Below are 23,793 nucleotides of genomic sequence, written 5' to 3' on the forward strand. Positions count from 1 at the left end.
CATAGGAACCATAGTGGTTCATGAGAGCACTCTTTACTCATTTTTCTCAATGCAGGAATAGCGTCTGGTTTTGAAGAACTATAGCGTTCTACTTCCGGAGATCTTCCTAAAATTCTTAACACTTTCTAAATCTGTACTTTGCATTTAATGTTATAAAGGAACATCATTTATATCTCCTAGAAGTTTGATAAAGTAAGTAACTTATATAGATATAGATATGTGTTAAGTTTATGAATTAGCCCCTGTGATATTGAAATGCTTCAGACACTTGAACTAGTGGAGCATGAATGTCTGCATTGTTTTGATCAGAGAAGAATGGCTCACAACAGTCTTACTGCCACAGTACAACTACACAATCTGTCTACCCCTGATGCCGTTGCCAGGAGCCAAATAGTAAGACTTTTTGTTTTAATGGAAAAGGTCTTTCAGGTGGCTGGTTTTGCATGATGGACATGTGGTTGGAAATGCTTTCTGTCCGGTCACCAGCCCCAGGCTGCCCATGCAGTTTGGATTCAGAATTGACATCTGAAACCAATTAGGCAGAATTATGGGAGAGCTAAGTCACATATAGGTTTATTGTGACCCAAAAGAAGGAGGATATATTATACTTAAATAATAATAATTTAAATAGGGATAAAACACAGCACTGTGATTGCCATGGCAGGAGTTTTGTGTATGTTAAGCAACCTTGCTCTCCCCAGGGAATATGTGAGTGGTTTACTGTTAGAATGTCAAACATTTCCTAAGTGGTTTAACACCAGATAAAAATAAAACAACTCAGGAAAAGGCTTTGTAATATATAAAGTAAATCTCCTCAGGAATGGTGGAATATGTGAGAATATTCCATTGGAGAACATATTTTTTGGGTGATGATGGCATAAATTGGAAGACCTTATTCTCTCTATTGTCATACCATGTCCTATGAGCATCATGAGGCACAGCAATCCAGTTGTCATTAAAATTTCTACTTCAGAAGGAAGAGATAGCCTTTTTGTACTTGTTCATGAATGTCTTCTTTTTTGTCTTTAAAGGTAAGGGATTTCAGTGCATTAGCATAAAGCCTAAATAACACTTGATAGAATACGGCGAAGTTTTATTTTTGTAACCACTGTTGTAAAAACAGACCCCTTTGATACATAGTGGGTGCAAACTTCCTCTCTAAAGCATCTTGAATGGCTTTGATTTTTGTCTTAAAGGAAAGTTGATTAATGTTTCTTTTCATCTTTTTCTCACTAATGAATGATGCTCACATGTTGGATCTCATAGCGTTAAGTTTCATTAATTATAATTTGGGAATGAAATAGATGAGTACTACAAAGCTTAATGTAAAAAATGCGATTTCAAAATCAATTTAAACCTGTGGACTTCATATGAGAGCAGTTTGGAACTAACTGCTCAGTAATTTGATGTATTAATTCTTACAACAGTGTAAGCTGATTAAAACGAAGATTATAGCTAGAGGAAAATGGCATTGATTACTGTAGAAGAAAGGAGGGCTCAACTTCTATAAGTTTTCTTCAGTTGCCTCTGGCAGCAACTATTCCCCAGTGCATTACATGACTTTAATGAGCTTTAGGTGAAATAGATTAAATGCTAAAACGATAGTGAGTTCTACCAAAGTTCATAACTACCCTTCAAGTATGATTCTATTTAGAATGCGTGTGGCATGTTACAAACCTAGGATTACGATAATGAAGGTGACATTAGCCAGTAACAGAGTAGACATCACATTTGCTATACATGTTTCCATGGTCACTGCTGTTGTTGTCATTAATTTTGGGGCCATATACAGTACCACTGAAGAGTGGCAATAATTGCTCTTGTCTTTTAGAAATTCGCAAATTTCTTGATATGATTTTTTTTTTACCAGTCAGAGCACTATTTAAAGGTTCATTATTATAGGGTTATTTACCTGAAGAAGATAGGAGTGTCTACAATCAAACTGGGATGAGGACTAGGGAACTTCTTAAACAAAAAAAATGAGTTGAAAAGAGGGCTCTAGATTCTTATGCTTCCAATTTGCACATGTTATCAACTAGTTCTTAACATTTCCCATATTTTTTAATCACATGGTTCCACTTAATTTTTGTTTTGTTTTGTAAAAATAAGTTTTCATTTATTTCAAAATAAAAGTATAACTGAACCTTGGTATTTAAACATAACATAAGCCTATCCTTTAAGAAAGAAGTTCAGAATTAATTTTATTTTCTGGACTCTTTCCAAAGTCTTACTGTTGTAAAGCAGTTATTTTTTTTAATGTTATAAAGATTACACCACAATTGAATATATTGACTCTTGCTGGCAAAATGGAAAACTAAATGGCACAGAAGTAAAGGATGTGAGGCTATGTTAAACATAACTTCAAAGTGAGGATTTTTGGTGGTTATCCCCAGGAGGACTTTTTTTTTTTTTTAGCATAGATTCTAAAAATAGGGCTGTGCTATTTTCAATGTCATATTTTGGCAATGCTTCTGAAGAATCTCAAAATTAGCTGACAAATATTGTGGACACCATGCTTCACATTAAAGGAGAATGGAAACAAGTGCATGTTTTGGGGAAGGGGCTTCATGTGGATTGCTGCTTAATGAGACAGTGGAGAATTATAACCCCACCATTCTTTTTGACATTGTTTCTGTAAATGCTGATTGTAACATATGTCGCTTGTAGATAAACAGCATCTCTAATAATAAAAGCATAATATGCTAATTAGACCGGACAGCCAAACGATCTTCCAGACGTCCTTCTGGACGACCTTCAGGACGAAGCCGGGGTTGCGAGGGTTGAGGCAAGCTGTCGCAGCTGAGAGGGCCAAGTCCCTTGCATGAATTTCATGCATCGAGCCTCTAGTGTTTGTATAAGAATCCTAGGAACTAACTTCAGAAGGTGCCGACTCCGATCTTCAGTCATCTCAGTTCCGGGAGACCTGCTGACCTTCAAACATAGAATCAGGATGAGGTAGAGCCAGGATAAAGAAGACTGAGATAATGCACATCAGACCATCATTTGACCAGTTTTAAAATATTGGAAAGGACTGTGCTGGCCTGCCCAGAGAGGACTTTTCAACTGCCTCCCCTTGATTCTTTGTTTAGCTTTCTCTCTCCCTCCCTATAGAAACCTCTGCCCGCACTGCGATGGGGAGCTGGGCTTTGAGACAAGAGTCCCCCATCTTCTCAAGTGTTTGGCAAGTGAACAAACCCCTTTCTTTTTTCACCAGCATCTGCCTCTCGATTTTGGGTTTTGTGGCAGCAGACAGCCGAACTTGGATTCCGATTACACTAACGCAAAAGCATAACTTCTTTGAGGATCTTGGTATCTCTTGAATAGTGGGTTTGATCCTATGAAAGACCAACCATTGGAAAACCTCACTGCGTGGATACTACAAGCACCTACTGAATGGCAAAGCCTACTTAACAATTGACATAACTGTTTCTGCCCTGGAAAACGTATGGGTAAATTTCACCCCCAAGGTCTTGTGTGAGTTTGTGGTCTTCAGAGAGCCTTTTTACCGGTGGCTTTCAGTGGAGGGATGTTGCTTCTTTTCCCTGTCCAAAGTGAATTTCAGAAAGAGTAAGAGATGGAGAGTGGGAAAACATGAAGAAATGAATGTTCTAGTCCAGCTTGTTCCTCATCTTTGTCTTTGGCTGGCCTCTCTTTCCCAGTGCTCTTTTAGAGGGCTGTTCTCCACTCAGTCATTATATTCATAATTTATCGTTGGGGTGTTCTTTCATGTCCTTTCTTTTAAGTCTCATGGCTGTGTACTATCCGTCATGTGGCTCTTGGCGCTCAGCTCCACAGATGATTGAAATTAACTGAGACTACTGTGTGAAAGTGCTTGTGAGTGAAAAGTCTTTTCGAATTTCTGTGGTCTTTCTGTATCCTGCCTTTTTTACAAAAGGAGATTTCTCTCCTGTCATCTGTATTGATCCAGCCACAGAGTAATCAGATCAATATGGGGAAACCCAAATTATAAATGTGGCAAACTTCTTCACAGAGAATATTTCTGTTCAGGCCATTAGGATTGCAGATATGTTCCTCAAATTGCTTCCCCTAGAATCACTCCTGCACATATGTAAATAACCAAATAATTGCTATCTGATGGGTCATCAACAACAAGGAATGAGGAGCCTGATTTTGAAATAAGGATACACTGGTGTGGGGTTTGAGCCTTTGCAGTCCCTTTCTGCTCTCAGTCTGCCTTCCACGTCATTTGTAAGCCTAGCCATACTTGATGGCTTCATTTGAAACCACCCACTTCCTGGGAGATTGATGAGGTGTTCTCAGGCGTTCAGGTAAACTCCTGTCAGACACGAACTTCTAAACGCATTGCCCTGAAGAACAGCAGCAGTGATGGAGTGAATAGGATTGGAGGTGTGGGAAGGTGAGGTGCGACATAATGCAGTGAGGGAAAGAGGAAATGTTAGCCAAGAGCCAAGATAGAGATTGAAGGGCAAAGAGTGGTTGTGTGTGATCTGCAGTCACCAGGCTGCTAGTCTAATGGTGCCCCTTTTATTATTAAAACAAGAAATAGCCAGAGATCAAGCCAGATAGAACTGAGATGATTCACACATCATCAGAGGATAGTGATTCTACACAGGATGACTTTAAAAAAAAATGGAATGACAAGGTACCTTCTAGCATTATTGTTTAGTTCTGTTTATGGACCAGAGCAAATGATAAGGGGTACATAATCCAATCATTTGTATTAAAAAGAGATGTTAAAAAGAAGGAAATGTTATAAAAATTTGTAATTTTGGCACATTTAATGCAGTTTCAAATGTAGTGCTGTGTATTTAAAAAGAGAGAAAAAAGAAATAGCTGTTAATGCAGGTAGAACAGAAATGTGCTAGGGTGTAAAATGGGACCTTGTACTACCTCGTCTCTTCCTCCATCTGAGATTCTCTGGATTCTTACACCTAATGACACGGAGCAATTGGAGGTTAATGTATTTGGAGATGTAGCTTCAGTGGTTGTGTACAGAGAGCAGTGGAGTGTGAGTGAGAATAGCTGGGCATGCAGACAGGAAAACATATTAAAGGATGAAATGCTACACCTAAGAGCTCCAGTTTCCTGGCTGTATTTATCATTTGATTTTTAATTGCAATCCTTCCAAATATCCCTCCCTGCTCCAAACACACCACAGAAAATCATCATCATCATCATCATCATCATCATCATCATCATCATCGATAGCATCTACCAGGCATTGGGCAGTGTTCTAAAAACATTCTGAATATTTACTCATTAATTTTCATAATATCTATTTCATTAGCTGTATTAGGGTTATTCTCATTAGATAAAAATACTGATATACAGAGCTTATACAAAGTGCCCCAGGTTACACAGCTAAGGACAGCCATGTGTGTATGCTTGTGATGTGTATGCACACACACACATTTTCATGCCATACATTTAAGTAAATATGAATTAAAATATTTTAAAAGTTTGGAAAAATCTTTATTAAATTTCCCAAGATCTCATTTCTGAAGAAGCCTCCTTCCTGCAATTGATGCTAATGCCACTGGGCATTGGCTCAGAAGGACATCACCTGTGCCTTGAGCATCAGGAATCCTCCTGCTCCAATTTCTGATAGGCTTCCTTCTTTATAGTTTTATTTTTTTAAATATGTTTTTATTGTTTTCAGAGAGAAAGGGAGAGGGAGAGAGAAACATCAATGATGAAAGAGAATCATGATCAGCTACCTCCTGCACGACTCCCACTGGGGATCGAGCCATAACTTAGACTTGAGGGAATCAAACCATGACCTCCTGGTTCATAGGTCGATGCTCAACCACTGAGAGATGCGGGCCAGGCAGTCGTCTCCTCCTCGTCCCCCTCCTCCTCCTCCTCCTCCTCCTCCTCCTCCTCCTCCTCCTCTTCTTCTTCTAATCATATTTTGTTTTATATTGTCATGTCATGCTGTTAAATGTATTAATGTTTACTAAATTGTCCTTTAATTCTATTTATCTAATATTTATGTTTATATGCTGATTTTTTATTGATAAGTACCGACATAACTAACATGAATATAAATAATATAAATATATAGTAGGAAATGTTTCTTTAATTTCTGTTGTTATTCTTAGTTTGTATCTTGAAAACAATGAGAATATTATTTTCTCTGTTTTGTAAACTGAATTTTTATATTTTTAATAATTTTAGCATGTCATGTATATATAATAATTGATATGATTGGATGTACTTTCTATTTACTATGTTATGTGTGAGAAGCGATAAGTTAGATATAGTTCTTTTTCTTGTGGATCTTATTATATAATGACCACTCTCATACATAATAACCTTATTTTTGTATATCCTGTTATAGGTGAAAAGTACTTTCTTATGTACTATTTATTTGTTCTTCTAAACTCTTTCAATGGAGATGTTATTCCTATTTTAAAGGACAGAGAAATTAATTATATGGAGTTACAAAGTGGCAGTTTGGAGTAGAGCATTCCTTCCTCAGTTTGTTAACTACATGATATAAAACCTTTATATCATCAAGAAAAAAAATCCATGGAACCCATTATAATTATATTTTAGGATCATTTTAATGAGCTACCCTCTCTGTAAAACTATTTCCACCTGTATATACTCAGTTCTTCTCTGTATCTGACATTTTCCCTGGAGCAGAGATACAGTAATTCCCAAATTAAACACAGTTTCTGTCATCATGGAATTTAGAAGTTAAACACAGCGTAGTCCAAAATAAAGGCAATACTGTCTCAGATCCTATCTATGAGTGTTTCTTCTGTCCCATTTTCTTTCCCTGTGCCCTCAACTGGCCACTTTATGTGTCCTTAGTGACTGTGTAGTGCCTGGGACATAACATGGGCTCAAGGAGCGCGTGGTGAGTAGTGAATGAATGCAAAATTCTGCTCTCTAGCTTCATCAATCACCACCTGCCATGGAATCAAAACTCAGTAAAGGAATCTGAACAGTTGTCACCATGGCTACAGCAAGGTTCTTGAATATATCATAAAACTCATGATTTCTCAATAATTGACTCCTGAAAATGGAACTCAAAAAAGACTCATGTTTAGTGGCTTTTACAGAATGACTAAATGTTATAAATTTTATGCTATCTTTCAATAAGATGAGAAAAATGTGAATAGCAACTTTACATGTTTTTTCAAAACTTTCTGTAGTGCTTAAATAGAAAAAGTATTAAGAAGAATATATATAATTCTGGGCAAATCAAGCTTGGTTATTTAAAAGAATAATAGCATGTTTCTAGGGATTTTTTTTTTGTTCTACTTGGGTATATATTTTTCTTTTAATTTATAATTTTGAAAGTATTTCTATTTTATAAGGTATGTATTTTTTGAAATATGTTCAGGAGTTTTAGAAACCTGAAAGTTATTTTTTATTGAATATATCTAAGAGAAATTTGAATGAATCCAAAGTAATTTTACTTTGTCTAATTGTAGTCTTTTCATTCCACACAAAGTTATCATAGCCTACATTTGCATTTGAAAAATACAAGATAATTGGAAGTGTAAATGGATTGGTTATTTGTGTGTTATAGTTCAGTTTTTTTAAGTTAAAGTATTTAGTTTTAGTTTTTGGATTTTTTTTTCTTAGTTGGAAGATTTATATTCAATGAGGAGGGAATGAGGCACTTTACGAATTATGGACATGAATTTTTTCTAATGCACAGATATATTTAACATAAAACAGAGCCTAGAGGTAAAGGTAATGATTGAATTTGCTTAAAAATGGGGATTGAAGGAGCACAGGGCTGTGTAAACTAAAAAATCCACCCACTTGTCTTATATTTGCTTTTTCAGAAGGTAATGGTGACTTTGAAGTAGAAAAATATTGATTCATCATGTTATAGCCAGAGGGATGTTAATACATTTTCCCTTTTTTCTTCCAGCACACTGATTTATGTCAGTACATGGACAAGCACCCTGGGGGGCTGCATCCAGATAATGTGAAGGTAGGAAAAGACCTTTTTAAGCTAAGTATTAGCATTCTTCATGTGCATTCTTTTGAGCCAAAGTCTGATGTCTCTACCATAACTTTTCCTTTTTAAAAAACTTTTATGTAAAGAGAATATCAAAGTGAACCACAGCCATTGTTTGTAGTTGGAAACCATGCTTCAACATTACATATTTTCACTGGAGTATTATTGTTTAGATCTTAGCATATGTTTTTCTTTATGAAGAAACATTTGCCAGGAATGAGTGAGATCCACTGGAATCCTATGGTAGCACTGTTTTTAGCAGAGGGGAAGCTCAGGTAGCTCTACCTGGAACCCCATACTGAAGTACCAGTTATTTAGCATCAATATGAAGTATTATTATGACTCCAAACAGTGTTATGGTGAGTTCACAGAGCATACTTTTCATTTGTATGTACAAACAGATATAAGTGGTTCTATTCCTACTGCTGTCTTTCATTTCTTTTACTACAAATTGGATTGATATGTGTCAAAAGAACTACATTTTTATGATTTTATCTCACAATTAAGAAATTGTCCCCAAATTGCAAGCTTAAAACAGTAGAGTCTTTTTGGCATATATTAGGGAGTTAGAAGATATCAAGTTATACTAGTAGCTGAACATTTAACGATGTGCTTAGGTTTTGTAATTCAGATGACTACATTTCATGATCCTGAGAATTGACTGAGTACTATGGATGTATCTGAAGTGAATTGTCTCAATTTCTTCCCAGGCATTGCCTATACCACTCTTCAGAACGTGTCATTTGTGTGTGTGTGTGTGTGTGTGTGTGCGCGCGCGCGTGCGCTTTACCCTTTGCTTGTAGAGGTATAGATGTGGGTATGAGTTTTGTGTATTTATTTTTTGCTTTATAAAAATAATACATATATTATTGTGTTATTTTTAATTTAAAATATATCATGCATGTTCTTTAAAATCGGTACATGATATAATTCAGTTTTTCTAATAACTGCACATTAGTCCATAGTATCAGCACTTTCCAACTGTTTCTTATAAAGAGATCTTTGGGTTGTTTCCATAATGTTAATGTTATGAGTGATTTTAGAGTAAATGTTAGTATAAACCTTTAAACTCTTATTTCTTTTAATATCTAACTGATGGGTTCTCTTTACTAAATAAGAGATATGATTTCACTTTTAATGAATTTGATTGGAACATTTTCCCATAAGGTTGTAAATTAGAGGAGAATTGGTTTTATCTACTCTCACTGGCATTGACTGTAACCAGTCATTTTAATTTTTGCCATTCTGATGAGTAAAAATGGGATGACTTTTATGTTGGGTGTTTTCTTACCTGCTGTAAGACCATGTTTTCTTAAGTTTCTTAGCCATTTGTAATTCTGCTTTTATAAGTTGCCTGTTCTTATATATTGCCCACTTTTTATTGGGTTTCTCTTTTTCTTAATAAGTTGCATGTGCTTAATAATTTGTGTGGCATTAATAATGAGAGTTTTGCCCTAGCTGGTTTGTCTCAGTGAATAGAGTGTCGGCCTGCAGACCAAAGGGTCCCAGGTTTGATTCCAGTCAAGGCACATGCCCAGGTTGTGGGCTTGCTCCCCAGTGGGGGGTTGTGCAGGAGGGAGCCGGTGAATGATTCTCTCTTATCATTGATGTTTCTATCTCCCTCTCCCTCTCTTTTCCTCTCTGAAATTAATAAAAAATATTTTTTAAAAATAATGAGAGTTTTTATGGTGGTCAGTAAAGTTGTATAATTTTAAAACATAAGACCTCTGAAAAAGCTTGTTTTTATTTATTTGTAAAATGTTTTTATTGAAATTTAGAGGGGAAATGAGAGGGATAGAGAGATATAAATATCGATGGGAGAGAAACATCATCTATAAGCAACCTCTTGCATGCCCTCTACTGGGGATTGAGCCCACAACCTGGGCATGTGCCCTGACCGAGAATGGATCCAGTGACCTCCTGGTTCATGGGTCGATGCTCAACCACTGAGCCACCAGTTGGGCACAAATCTTGTTTTTTAAATAGAATTGACATGGTACTTATAGTTTGTTAGTTTCTTTTGTATACTTCCTTTTGGTTGTGTTTTTGTTTTATTGATTAAAAAAATTTTTTGACTATTCATTTTTCTTCAAAATCTGTATACAATGACATAGTTTTAGTAGTTAGATTGGGGAAGAAATTTTAACCGATGGAAGAGACTTGTTTTATTAATCTTGCCCATATTTAATAAACATTACTATCATATGAACGTATTTTTTTTTTTTTTTTTTACAATTACACATCTCGATTTGTCTCATATATACCTTAAAGGTCCTTTTCCTAGGGTTGATGGGGTTTAAAATCAATCATACAATACCTCCTTATCCCTGTTTCGCACTTTAACCCTGGGAATATATATAGAGAGCCCAGTTAGTGAGACCTTCAGCTCCTGGAGTCCAGGGTACTAACAGCCTCAGTGGAAATCAACAGCTACTCTAAGTTAATCTTCACTTCTCGACTTCCAAATTCAGTGACTGGACTGAGATTAAAGAGCTAAATGAACCTTTTCAAATAACATGGCATCACTGGCTTTTTATTATGCATGCTTGGTTTTTTCACCCACCCTTTTGTGTGTCATGAGTTTGGGGCAAGTATTGATGGAACATTTTGTTGGTGAAACAGAGAAAGAAAGGTCATTCCACAAAGTATCTACATGTTCATAATCCTTTGGCCAGTGTCATTGGTGATTTTTGTAGCATTTGTAAGTTCACTCCTTGAAATGGTATTTCAACTGCTCTCAGTCTAGTTTTGTAAGCTTTTCTTTCACCCCATGGTTGTTCATTATACTTCAAAGCTTCACATTGGCTACTTATTCCAAGTACAGGTTGTACTGTGACAGTAAATAAGCTTTGCTTCTGCAGGAGTTGGTGCTTCTAGGCTGGGGTGAAAAACTTAATGGGGAATGAGATGCACAGTCCACATAAAAATAATGACAAGGAAATCAGATGCAACACCAAAAGCGAGTGTAGATGTTAGTCACGTTGAGCAGGAATTGTTCCCATACAGAAGTTGTTTAATGTCGCCAAAGATTGATGCCTTCCGCCAGTTTTTGCCTCTGAGAAGAGCATGATGTGACTTACCTTTTCTTAGGTTGTTTTGAACAACTGAAAGGCAGCAGAATATGTTGAACATATATAGGTATTTCTTTCCTCAGAGCTGTTGAAATATTGGCTCCTTGAGGATTTACCAAAATGCACTGGACAGTCTTAGTCCTTGGAATATTTAAGGGTACAAGAAACCTCAGTAGTTATCTACTTTGGCTTCACAGCAGAGACACCTGAAAAGCTTAAAAAAATAAAAAAAGTATATATTTTAAAATATATAAATGTAAAATTATCATCTCCCAAAATCCGAATCAAATTTTAAAAAATCACTGACGTAGGAAAAGATAGGCATTTGCGCAGACCCAAGGTTGAGAGCTCAGGGTACCTCCCAGGACCCACAGCCTCCCCTCACTTCCCTGTGGCCCTGCATGACTTTAGCCCTCAGCCTGGAGGACATGTACACTTGCTGCAATCCTGGCCTTTTGTTCTCTCACAGCCGTGTGGCCTCTACTCTCTCTCTCACTCTGCCAGCGAGGTGGTTGTAGAGGGGTGTCCCAGAGTATAGCAGGGCTGGGCATGTGAGAGTGGGTAGAGGAGAACATGAGAGACAGGAACAGCCTGTGCTGCTTCAAAAAACAGGCATCAGACCCATGCATTAAGGCAGAAAACTATAGACATCTTTTTTTTTTTTTTTTTTTTTTTTTTGGAGAATCTGATCAGTCCAAGAGTACAGACCTAAAGAATAGAATCTAGGAGACTATAGTGAAGATCCTAGTTGACAAAGAAGTAACTTGGATGAAGCAAAGTTTTTTGCATTGATTAGACAGATAAAGATAGGAAAGAAAACTTTGAAGGAAATTACAATTAATATTCTCAAAGAGGTAAAAGAAAATAGTACATCTATAAAACAAGAATAAGTTATTTTTACAAAGAACTTAGTGAACAAAAGTAGCTTTGGAAATTAAAAATATGTGACAGAAACCAAAACAACAAAAATTAAAAAAGGATGAAAGATAAAGTTGAAGACATTTGCCAGAAAGTAGAGCATAAAATATAAATCTGGAAAATGAGAAAGTATCAATAAATCCAGAAGTCCAGTGCAGTATATCCAACATCTGAATAATTAGAGAAAATAGAGGAGAGAGAATCACTAAAGTAATAATAATTAAAATATACTTTTTCACGATGTGAGGATGTGAATTTCAAGATTAAGAGGGTCCACAGAACATTTAATGAAAATATTATCAGTGGGGTGCCCTCTGCATCCCCATATATTACCAGTGGAATTGGAGTTCTTGGGGTACTGCGGGAACAAGAATTTCCTGAGGTCCCCGTGGGAGAATGAGGTATCATGGAAAGCTTGTTGATGATTTAACATTAAAAGAGTTCCCTCCCAAGGTCCCATCTCCCTCTGTACCACCGTGGAAATAGTCCCATCTTGTCTTCAGCAGAGCTAGAATTAAAGCCACTGCCCAGAGTCTTAGCTCCATATTAGAGCACAGTCCAGATTAGCATCTGGCTGGCTTAGCTTGTGTTCCCAGCTGCAGTCCATTGCGTGTGGGATCCATATGGCCTCAGGTATCATGGTGGACTAGCGCACTGGCAAGTGTGGGTCATGGAGCAAGCGAGAATCAGAAGTGCAAAAAGCAAGCAAACAAGAAGAGAGAATTCTTTGGGCATTATAACTAGGAGCTTATCCAATTAACTCGTCAGGACTTTGCATGCTTGCAATGGCTCTGCTCCTCTAGCCAGTTATCTTTGTTCCCAGGTTATACTGACAGACAAGCACCTTCCCAACATCACCCTGACTTCACTGTGCATGCACCCATCTTCCCCTTTATTTGGTCCCTTTCCTCTGTGATCTGCAGGGAATGGACCCATGGTTCCCTGGGGAGTGTGAAACTACAGCTCTCTGGTGAAGCTGCCCAGATGGCCATGCTATAATGTCTGGCCTCCCCATTGCTCTCTTCCTATTATTACTATTAGTTAGCTACGTATGACATTAACAAAAATAGACGGACAATAATGTTCATTACTGCAAAATTTCAGAACACTGGTTTCAAAGAAAAGTCCTACACGAAGAAAACAGGATTGATACAAAGGATCAATAATTGCAGTCGCAATAGACATTTTTTAAATCCTCACCTGAGGACATGCTTATTAATTGGAGAGAGAAGGGGGGAAGAGAGAGAGAGAGAGAGAGAGAGAGAGAGAGAGAGAGAGAGAGAGAAAGGAAACATTGATCTGAGAGAGAAGCATTGATTGGTTGCCTCTAGTAATTTGACTAGGGATCGAACCTACAACCTAGGTATGTGCCCTGATTGAGAATCGAACCCGCATCCTTTGGTTGGGATGACTCTAACCAACTGAGCCACACAGGCTAGGGCAACAACAGGCTTTTCAACAGCAACACTGGAAGGGAAATGGTAGTGTACAGTGGCTTGAAAATTCCGATATAAATTTTCAACCTAGTATTCTATACAAATTATCAGTGAAGAATGAGGGTAAAAAAATTATTTTCAGATGTTCAAGGAGTTGGAAAGTTTGTCTACCTTGCATTTTTTACCAAGACACTACATAAGCATGTACTCCACTAACACAGCATAAACCAAGGCAGAGAGGACAAAGAAACCAGGTCACCAGGCCACCACAGCAGACGGGTGAACGAGAGCCTCAGGACAAGGATGAGAAGAATCCCAGGATGATAGTTATGCATCAGGCTGGGAGGGAGCCTATCAGTCCAGTTGGAGCCATCAGAAATCTCCGGGAGAGATTTCCAAGATGAAATTGTTAGATAGAATACCTGATGTGTTTAAGCAGATGTACAAGAGGGGAGAAGAGTTGGTGTTGCATTGGTGGTAACTAAAAGAAAACTAAACAAAGGAAAACAAACCCATAAACAAAAGAACTAGATCATTGCTAACACCCCGAAAATCAAATTATTGTGCAGGGAAAAATGAAAGTATTTATACTAAACATGCCCCAGCTGAAAACAACGTTTCCATGATCATAATAATTTAAACATTCAATGTTGATATAATTAAAAGCAAAAACGTCTCTTTCAGTGATTCTGCTGCAGCCAAGCCCATTCCAGGATTAGCATCCTAGAATAGTTGTCCATTTCAGCTGCCACATTTTATATAAAAAACAGATCTCTGTCCAACATTCTTTTCTCTACATTGCATGATTAATACATTCAATTACTGTAATTAGCTTATTATTTGCGAGTTTATATGCACTCAGTCACAGAGGTTGAACATCATTTTCCTATTGAAGATGTTGCACCTTCTCTGTGGGTATGGGAAGTTAAAAAATAGACAGCGGCTTGTTAATGCCTGTGTCTTGGCATCTGAAGTGCAGTGCAAGGAAGCAGACGGCCCTTATTCCATGTCTGTTTCCATGGGAGGCCACTCACGTAATTATGCACTGACTTTGCCTCACTGTTTGTCCGCTTAGAGACAATACACGCCTCCAGGGTTACATTTAGGATCTGCACTGCAGGTGAAATTATTCTCAAAGAAGTCTGACTATGACATAGTGACAGGTGTCCCACTGGTATTTCTGTTTGATGTATTAGCATATTTTTGTCATGCGGTGATATTTATTGTTGCTTAAATCTATGAATGCAAAATGAAGAACATAAGGATAATATTTACTGAGTTGATAGCTGTTCATAATGGTGGGCTACATATTAATTAAATTAAAAAAAAAGCAGTTGAGCAAAAATCAGACCTTGTAATGATTCTTTGTAAATTTAAGGAGATGTGAAAAGCAGGTGAAATAAGCTATTGTCTTTAAAAGAGAATGTTCTTTTAATAATTCTAAAGCATTGTATTTAGCTAAGTTGTTCATAGTTCATTACATGATTGGATTTCAATAAATACTGAATATTTATTATGGCGAACAGAAGGAAAACACAGTGAGCAAATCTATTTGCTTCTAAATTTGGCAATTTTGACTTTTAGTTCTATCACTATGCACATGGCAATGTATAGAGACATTTTAAATATTTATCTTAAATTCTAAAAATGGACATCTTTGTTTATATTCCATATATCTTTGTTCATTATAAAAAATATGGGATGTCAAGCACCCAAGAATTGAGGAGATTGTTCTTTAGTGTGAATCAGGTCAAATTTCAAGCATTATCAAGGTCATGTATTATTGAAGAATGGGGGTGGGGGCGGGAAAGAACAACCAGAACAGCATGTAATTCGTGAGTCCATAGTAAAGCATAGAATAGTCCATGGAAATTTTGTACTAAGTCCCAGCAAAACACCTATAAACTTTTATCTTTTTTAATGTGTATTTCTTGTATGCACTGGAATAAACTCATAAGAAAAATTGCCAATTAAACTACATTTCTAGAATCACTTTGCTACTTTAATTGCCTACAAAATGTGTCTGTTCTCAATATGGCATTTTGAAATAAATATTCACTATTAGCTAGTGGTTTGTTTCTTCGTATAATATCAATTTTAGACAAATGGGTGATTTTAGCAGTTAATGACTTAGAGGGCAATTCAAACCTGCATCAAAAGCCTGAGGACATTGGCCTGGTTATAAATATTTATGACAATTAAAGATCTAGCAACCAGTTGCTAGAACATGATAAATGGTATGTGATAAACTGGTTAGATTTTTTTGGTAAGATAGTTCATTTTCCCACCTCTTCACAAACATTTTACTATGAATTTTATTGGGTTTTGGCCCTTATAGTTGAGTTGAATGTAGAACTTGTATTAGTTCTTCATTTTATAATTCTCAGATTGATCATGAGTTAAAAAATGACTATAACGGTCTAAATCGCATTCTTTATTCAGTTTTTCATGTATTTTTTAAAAAAAATACTTTTGTTGATTTTAGAGAAAAGAAGGGAGAGGGAGAGCGTGATAGAAACATCAATGATGAGAGAGAATCATTGATCAACTGCCTCCTGTATGTCCAAACCGGGAATTGAACTGTGACCTGCTGGTTCATAGGTCAATACTCAACCACTGAGCAACTCCAGCTGGGCTGGAGTATTCTTTAAAAATTGATAAGCATGAGAGATGGAAAATTAAGGTTCATTAAAAAAGATTAATTAATTAATTGTCTCCAGTTGATATCCAGAAATGTAGATGCTTGAACCTAATTGCCATTTGGCTTTGGGTCTTCCTTTGTTTTTACATAATGTATCTTCATTTCCATGTTATCTTAATAACCTTTGTAGAAGATTTCTTGCAGAAAACACATTTGCTTTTTTTTTTTAACAGAATTGTTTTAGAATAATGCAAAATAAAAAACAATAATTCTGAATTCTCTGCTTTATTCTGTGACGTATCTGAAATCCTGTTGGCATAAAGCTGAGTTTTATTTTTCATTTCAATACCTATATTAATTTTAAAAGATGAGAATCATTATAGTTGAAAAATTGCTGTTTTTCTTTCATAGTCCAGAGAACAAGCAGGTGTGTAACAGACAGGATAATGTTATGCCAAATTAAGATTGCTTTATACAGATGGCACTGAGAATTGATTACTAAATGAGACTTTCTAATGTTCATATTCTGAATTATAACTCTCATGTAAGCTGGTAATGATTTCCTACTGTGCATTGCTGTGAATATTATAGAGCCTTTCCCCATTCTATATTTTGAGAAATATAATAATTTCATAATGCCATTAAAGATTGTTTTAAAAATTTGACATCGTGTCTCAACACCTGTCTAAATTTCTTTCGATCCTTTAGATCCTATTTTTAGATTAAAAAGAAATCACCCACTCGACCAGTGTGGCTCAGTGGCTGAGCTCCCACCCATGAACTAGGAGGTCATGGTTTGGTTCTCGGCCAGGGCACATGCCTGGGTTGCAGGCTTGATCCCCAGTATGGGGCATGCAGGAGGCAGCCAGTGATTCTCTCTCATCATTGATGTTTCTATCTCTCTCAGTTGTGTAGTTCTGAACTACATTGACAAACAAAAACTTGGCAACAGGTCTTAAGATTGTAGTAGTTGAATTCCATGAAACAACTATTTCAGTTTTTCTCTGGGAAAAATATTTTGTGTGACATGAAAACCAATAGCTTAAGTTTGGTCATCTTGTCTGTATTCAGCTAGGGAATATTTCTAATACTAATTTTAGGCTGCTAATCAGCTTTATTAAAGGGAAAATTCTCATCTTCAGCTCTTCTTAATTTCTTCATCTTCCATACTAACCCCAATAACTTGGAAACCCATTTTCTATATTAAAGCTTTTTTTTTTTCAAGGATATTGGCAAAACAAATATTTGTCTAGCAATCCCCATTTGACTTCTTGTAAGTATCTCAGCACTGGTTCCCATGGCTTCCATCTGCCTGCTCACTGTGGGTGGCTCCGTGTAGGAACACACCTTGCTTGATGTCCACTGGAGGAGAGGGCGGACTGAGAGCCCAGCTTACCTGCACAAGGATCACAGAAATTGTGCAATATCTTCCCCCAGGAGCTTGCTTATTTTTTTCAGTTATTCCTTTCCAGAAAGTTACATATTTAGGACTAGAATGTTAATATTTAAATACATTAGAGAATGTAAATTAAATTGTTGTTGATTTAGGGATGTGTTTCAGGACCTTGAAGTCGAAAGTTGAATGGAAGAACTCAAAGAGAGCAAAAGTGGCAAGACAGACTTTCCCTGCTATTCAGAGTTTCCAAGAGTTGGATCTATCTGGAGTAGATGGCAAAAAAAGTACATACATACTTATGACCTGATGCCATTTGTGTCTTACACTATCCCAGTAGCACATTTATTATTGTCAAGTATATCCACAGTGACTCATAATTTATACCATAATGTCAAATATGTAGAGTTTTTATTTTTGTCTCTTTTATATCTTTGTATAACCTAAAAAATCAGCACATGGAATTATAATGATGCTTTGAAAAATAGATGTTTGGGTGTGAATTGTGTACATTATATTACACATTAAGATTTGATATTTGCATTAGACATTTGCAAACTAAATGGAATGAATCATGATGAATTATTCTTTGGCTTTTAAAAATTGATGAAGACCTAGTATTATGATAAAACCATTATCTGATGCATTTTATAAAATATTTCGACATTCATTAGATATTTTGGGGTCTTCAAGTTTCTAATTATTTTTCATTTCTAGGAAGTTTGATGTCTGGATAATGTAATATTTATGTAGTTTATGGGTTTTTAAGCAGAACAGTGTTAAACATGGAGCATATTATTTGAAGCATTTATTACCCATGGTTAATTTTGCTTTATTTGCCAGTGTCACATTGTCTAGGCTGGGGTTCACATAATCTGAGCTACTTTAATTACACATACTTTTTAAAAAAAATCAAAGAGTATAGAAGTCATACTCTTAATTGTGGGTGTCAGAACCAGACAAAAATTGGTTCAAATTACCAGTACTACCTCTTACTTGCGATGTGTCCCTTTGGCCAATTCATCTAATTTCTTTGAATTTTTATTTCTTTATGTATGAACTAGGAATACTAATATCTGTCTAGCAGAGGTCTTGAGAGAATTAAATTATCTAAATGAATATAAAACAGCACAATGTCTATCATAGTAAGCACTTAACCAAAGGCAGGTATTGCAGTTGTTCATTTGTAGAGTGCCCTCCATTTCTGTTATTCATAAAATAATGGAATGATACAATATTGTGGCATGACTGACTATTCAAGGTATCTAAGACCCAATCAGTCATTTTCATGATGAGAAGCCTAAATTACAGAGGTGTTAATAAACTTGGTCCCCAGGAGGCAGAAGAGCAGCTTAACTGTTTTGTAAGAATTGGTGTGTGCCATAAGCCATGGAGTTCATTGCTGATGGCTCTTATAAGCCTCCTATAAGTCCTAAGAGAACCTGGGTATTTCTTAAAGGAAGTTGACCCATGCTTAGCCTCATAGTAAGTGGAACCACATATATTAAATAACACATGTATTTCAGACCATTCCTGGAACTCAGCGACTCGAAAACAGTGAGACAAAGAACATCTGACCACTCACCCTGAGCCTTTGAAGGAGAGGGAAATATAAAACGTGTTGCTTACTGCAAGTGCCAGTAAATATCAGTAATAAATGCAACATATTGAATCCAATAATGTGTGCTTTTTACCAACTTATTCTAAAAGTTTTGATCAAAAAAGTTATCTTGATATGTTTTATCTACTTAAAGTCTAAAGAGTTTCAGAAGGAAATAGACAAAGTATTAAAGGCTGTTCCCAAGAAGTCTACGTCATGGCACTGAGAATATGAGCTGCTTCCTTCTGGGGATGTCACGACAACTGGGCTACAGATAGACATGTTGGTGGCAGGTGTCTCCGTTCACCATATCATTGCCATTTAGGGCATTTTCCCATTGGGGTTTTTATTGCAGACAGTGAACATATTCAAACTAGAATATACATCTTCAGTGATCATACCGAAGAATTTGGAGGCATACTCTTTTATAAAGTTGAGTAGACTATTCTAAGGTGACAAGGCATTCTTAGGAAGACCTATGGCTACTATAGTAAAATGGCAGGAGGAGTGTTTCAAATATGTTAATTACCAACTTCAGTACAATAGCTATCTTCTGCCGTGTTATTCATTTCTAAGAGGTTTTGAAATAGCAAAAACAAATTCAGGAATCACATGTTCATTACATAACTTGCTAATCGAGACTTACCAACTTGGGTTCCCTTAATAAAAGTACTTTGCTTATTTTGGGTGTATAACTATTCATCCGTGCATTTATTAATCATCAACCTCATTTAAGGTAATGAGGGATAGTGGAAAATTCATAAGCACTGTGTGATGGCTGGATGAATTTGAGCATTTAGAGTTTTAGTTTTCTCATTTGTTTCAAAGAAATGGAAAACTACAGGGTTGTAGATGGACAGGATTAGATGATATATGTAAAAGTGCTCGGACCAGCATTGAAACTAGAGTAAGCCTTCAGTTAGTATAAGTCCCCCTTCTTTTCTTTTTGGGAATTGAGATTCCACTCATGGTTACTAAGTTTTATTAGCAAATACCAGAGGTGAATGTTTATCCTTTCTCTGCATGGGACCCCTCTTTGGTGGTCCCCCTTGTTCTCATCCTGTCCTCTGATTTTCACCAAGATCGAGTATATCTTGTTGTGTGGTAATTTATACAATGAGCAAGTGAACTAGCTTTCTCAAAAATGTACATGGGAAAGTTAGGTACTTGCCTGCTTGTCTAAAGGAAGAAATCCCTAAGACTTGAGTTCTCAAGACATTTCCAAAGAACATTCCCTAGGACATTCTGTTTATGTCAGCTTCTGCTTCTTTGCAGCCTTCCCACCCTTAGCCAGCAGCTCAAACTCTGTTAAGTGCAGTCGAATGTTATTTCTAATGTTTTCAATAAGTCTACTGTTGTCTTCTTGTCACCATTACTTTTATGATGGTGAACTGGTAGATTTACAATTTCATATATTATCTTTTAATTTATCTAAGTTTTTTTTTCTTAATTTATCTGGTGATCTGCTTGCTTAGTTTCCTCAATATTTTCCCACAAAAAGGAAGGGGTTTGTCATATAAGACATCATTTCAACTTGTGCATCTAGTGAATGATCCCTTTGATTTTCTATTAAAATTTTATGTGTAATGAATTCTGCTTTCAGAGTGACAAGTTTCCTATTCCTCATCCCCTCCATAGGGATACTCTTCATATTACGGCAGGAGCAGTTCTACATTTTTGTTGCTGTTGTTGCTAGATCCCTTTTCCTCTGTGTCCTCAGTACACTCAGTCTGTGTGGCTGTTACAGTGCATACCTCCTTAAGTGGTGATTATCTGTTTATCTGCCCCCTCACACCCCAGGGGCTGTGAGTTCCTGAGTGCAGGCACTGCATGTTATATTCTGTTCATCTTTGCATACCTCTTACATAACAGCACCTGCCCCATGGCACTTCGTAAATCCTGAGTGAATTTATCCTATGGGGATTTGTTCTTGTTTTGTCTGTGGCTATGACTTAATGTTTGGGCTCTATTTGTCATGTTTGGAGTTTAGTTTGTCCAGTTATCATGGGATTGCGTAGTTGCATCCTTTCCTAACACTGATTTTGGTAATCTCCTTTTATATGATACCTTATTTGGATAGCTTCTGTATTGGCATGTGGATTATATGTTTTCACTAATTAGTAAAGATATTAAAAGAAGAGCCTCTTGGGACTGTTTGATGTACCCACTTCTGCACTTAGCTTCTAGAGAATTCTATTCCATCATTTCCTCCCTGCCAGTTTTGTATCAGCTTCATCCGGAAGTCTCTAAGTTCAGTTCATTACTGGTATAGGAGTGCCAGCTGTGTACCAGATTAGGAAGATGGTTAAGGCACATGTCTGTGGCAGGTAGGATAATGCTGCACTGCCATAGACATGTGCAGAGGCTGCCATAGGAGCTCAGAGCAGGAGCACGTCATGGAGATCTGTAGGGGAGTGAAGGCCTGGGAGATGGTCAGGGAGGAGTCATTCTAGAGGAGAGATCTAAGATATACATAGAGATTATCAGGCCAAGAGGAGGGAGGGCTTTCTGTCAGAGATCAGTTAAGAACAAAAGTAAAGGGTTGAAGGATAGGATGCTCTGAGCGTGGGGGTGAGCAAGATCGCTTGGAGTCAGTGAATGTAGTGATGATGCCTGAGCACTCGGATGGATGAAGGCTCAGCTCAGTGGCCTTGAAGGCCATGGTTTTAAATGCTCAGACTTTATCCTGCAAAGCAGTGTCTATATCAACACTGTGCCTTCCTGTTTTGATTTCTGGCCAAGATTCCTATAGTGTAGTGGTTAAGGGCCTGGCCTTTGGAGCCAGACTGCCTGGTTTGAGTCCTGGCTCTGCCAGTTAATTGCTTTGTGACTCCAAGAAACTGCTCTGTTTCCTCTTCATTAATGCAGACATGATAGAAGTTCCTTCCTCATTAAAATTCTTACAGAGATTAAATGACCTCCTATTCTATGATGCATAGAATGGCAGCTGGCACTTGGTGTGTGTTTGTTAAACTAAAATGCATTGCCACGGCTGGATAGACAATCACATTCTGAGAAGTCTCCGTTACGCCCCCCAAATTAGTTAGCACCTTGCCAAATGCCCAACTTTCTCTTCAAAATCAGGTTATTATTTTTAAAATTTTCAAGATGCAATTAAATGTATTAAGGTGGCATCGGTGCATAACATTATATAAGCTGCAGGTGTACAATTCTATAATACATCATCTGTATACTGTTACATTGTGTACTCACCAGTTAAATTTATTTGTTATGTGGTCCATCTTTTTTTTAGAAGCTTTTGAAGAAACAAAGTGGCTTTACTTGCTCACTCTTCTTCCTTTCTGAACTGAAGGAATATGGATTTCCTTAGAAACTGTAAGCATTAGGCTTCAGGATGCAGGGCCTATTAGAAGTGAAGAAGGAGGCTGGAAGCTGCTGGTGGGGGTGTTAAGTCTTTTCATCTGCTACAGGGGGAGGATGGAGAGGAGGAGGCTTCGAAATGTTTGCTTCCTGAGGTTCCTGAGCCAATCATTTAATGTAGTCCAACACAGAACAGACTTTTACTTGGGGATGCTTAGATTCTGGAAATAATGATCCTAGGTCTCGTCTGTTCCACAGCATCTTTCATATCCAGAGATTTTGAAAGGACTTCCTCATCCTGTTAATCTCAAGTCCCTGTAAACAATGGACTCAGCTTTTATGGCCCCTGGTTAGATGGAAAATATTCCACAAATGCTCGCTTCCAGGGCCCTCAAGGAGTTGCCTTTTTTTTTTTTTTTTCCATTTGAATGTTAGGGAGTCCCGATACCATCAGTCTTTCACAACTTAAATGTTTAACATTTTCCTGATCCTGCCTTTTGTTACTAAGCTGACTGTATAGACTAGAACACTAATGGCACTTAAAACATTTGTTTTTATTTTTGTTTTAGGAGACTGGTTTTTAAAAACTCTGCCAATTAGGATTATTTTGGCAAATAGATTGTTTAAAAATATTCCTTTCTTTATAAACAGAATATTGGAAAGCCTAGCGAATCACATGTGTTTTGTTATCAAAATAGACACATTTGATATGATCTAATATGAAACTAAACAGAGAAGGCCATTAGTGGCTTCTTAAAATGATTTCTTACAAAAGTATTACTCTTGAATTCTTGATTTCTCTGTTATCTGAGTTTCCTTTCCCTTTGGGTGGGTCTGCTCTGTAATTAGTGAAGGTACATGTCTGTCTTTAGGCAATGGCCTAATCTCTGTGGCCATATGTGCAAAAACAGTGTAACTACAATGTAGTATTAATTGGACCATGTGACTGTTTTTGTTTTAATTATTTGAAATCATCTATCTTTTCATTCCTTAAAGCATGTTAATGGGAGAATCCTTGGGTATCCTGTTTATGGAGTTAAATATGTGCACATTTACATAAACTTGGTAAAATATTTTGCTTCTTTTAATAATGTTATGGATAGATTTTTTTCTATCTCAAACATTAATTTAAGGCCTAAGGAAATCAGATATTATAAAGATACATTCTTTACATCTTGCTTAATTTATAGAACACAGATTAGGTTGTAGATCTCTCTGGTTGAGGAGGTATCACTCTGGGTTGACATGATGGGTTGTTAGAAATTTTCAGATTTAGTTTTTAATAAATGAGAGACTTCCATACCTCCATGCACATTCTGTTTAAATAATTTGGTAGATAATTTAATGATGGGGTTGCGGGGGGACGTACCCATTTTTACTAAATACAAGTACTTGGCAGATTGTATGTAGAAACGAGCATTTATGTGTGTTCAGATTTTAACTTTTA

General features: G+C 36.8%; 1 protein-coding gene across 3 annotated transcripts in view; it reads left to right on the forward strand.

Moving 5' to 3' along the window:
• Nucleotides 1–23,793, forward strand: part of CDK14 (cyclin dependent kinase 14) — a 522,981-nt gene that overhangs the window by 242,412 nt on the left and 256,776 nt on the right. For all 3 annotated transcript variants that reach the window (XM_070424219.1, XM_070424218.1, XM_070424220.1), the window contains one exon: nucleotides 7,877–7,939. In XM_070424219.1, the coding sequence (XP_070280320.1) occupies nucleotides 7,877–7,939 (63 nt within the window). The remainder of the gene's footprint in view (nucleotides 1–7,876; nucleotides 7,940–23,793) is intronic.

Source organism: Myotis yumanensis, unplaced genomic scaffold (assembly GCF_028538775.1).
Source record: "Myotis yumanensis isolate MYYU_CA2020_CCGP unplaced genomic scaffold, mMyoYum1.0.hap1 SCAF_9, whole genome shotgun sequence".
Classification (NCBI taxonomy): Eukaryota; Metazoa; Chordata; class Mammalia; order Chiroptera; family Vespertilionidae; genus Myotis; species Myotis yumanensis.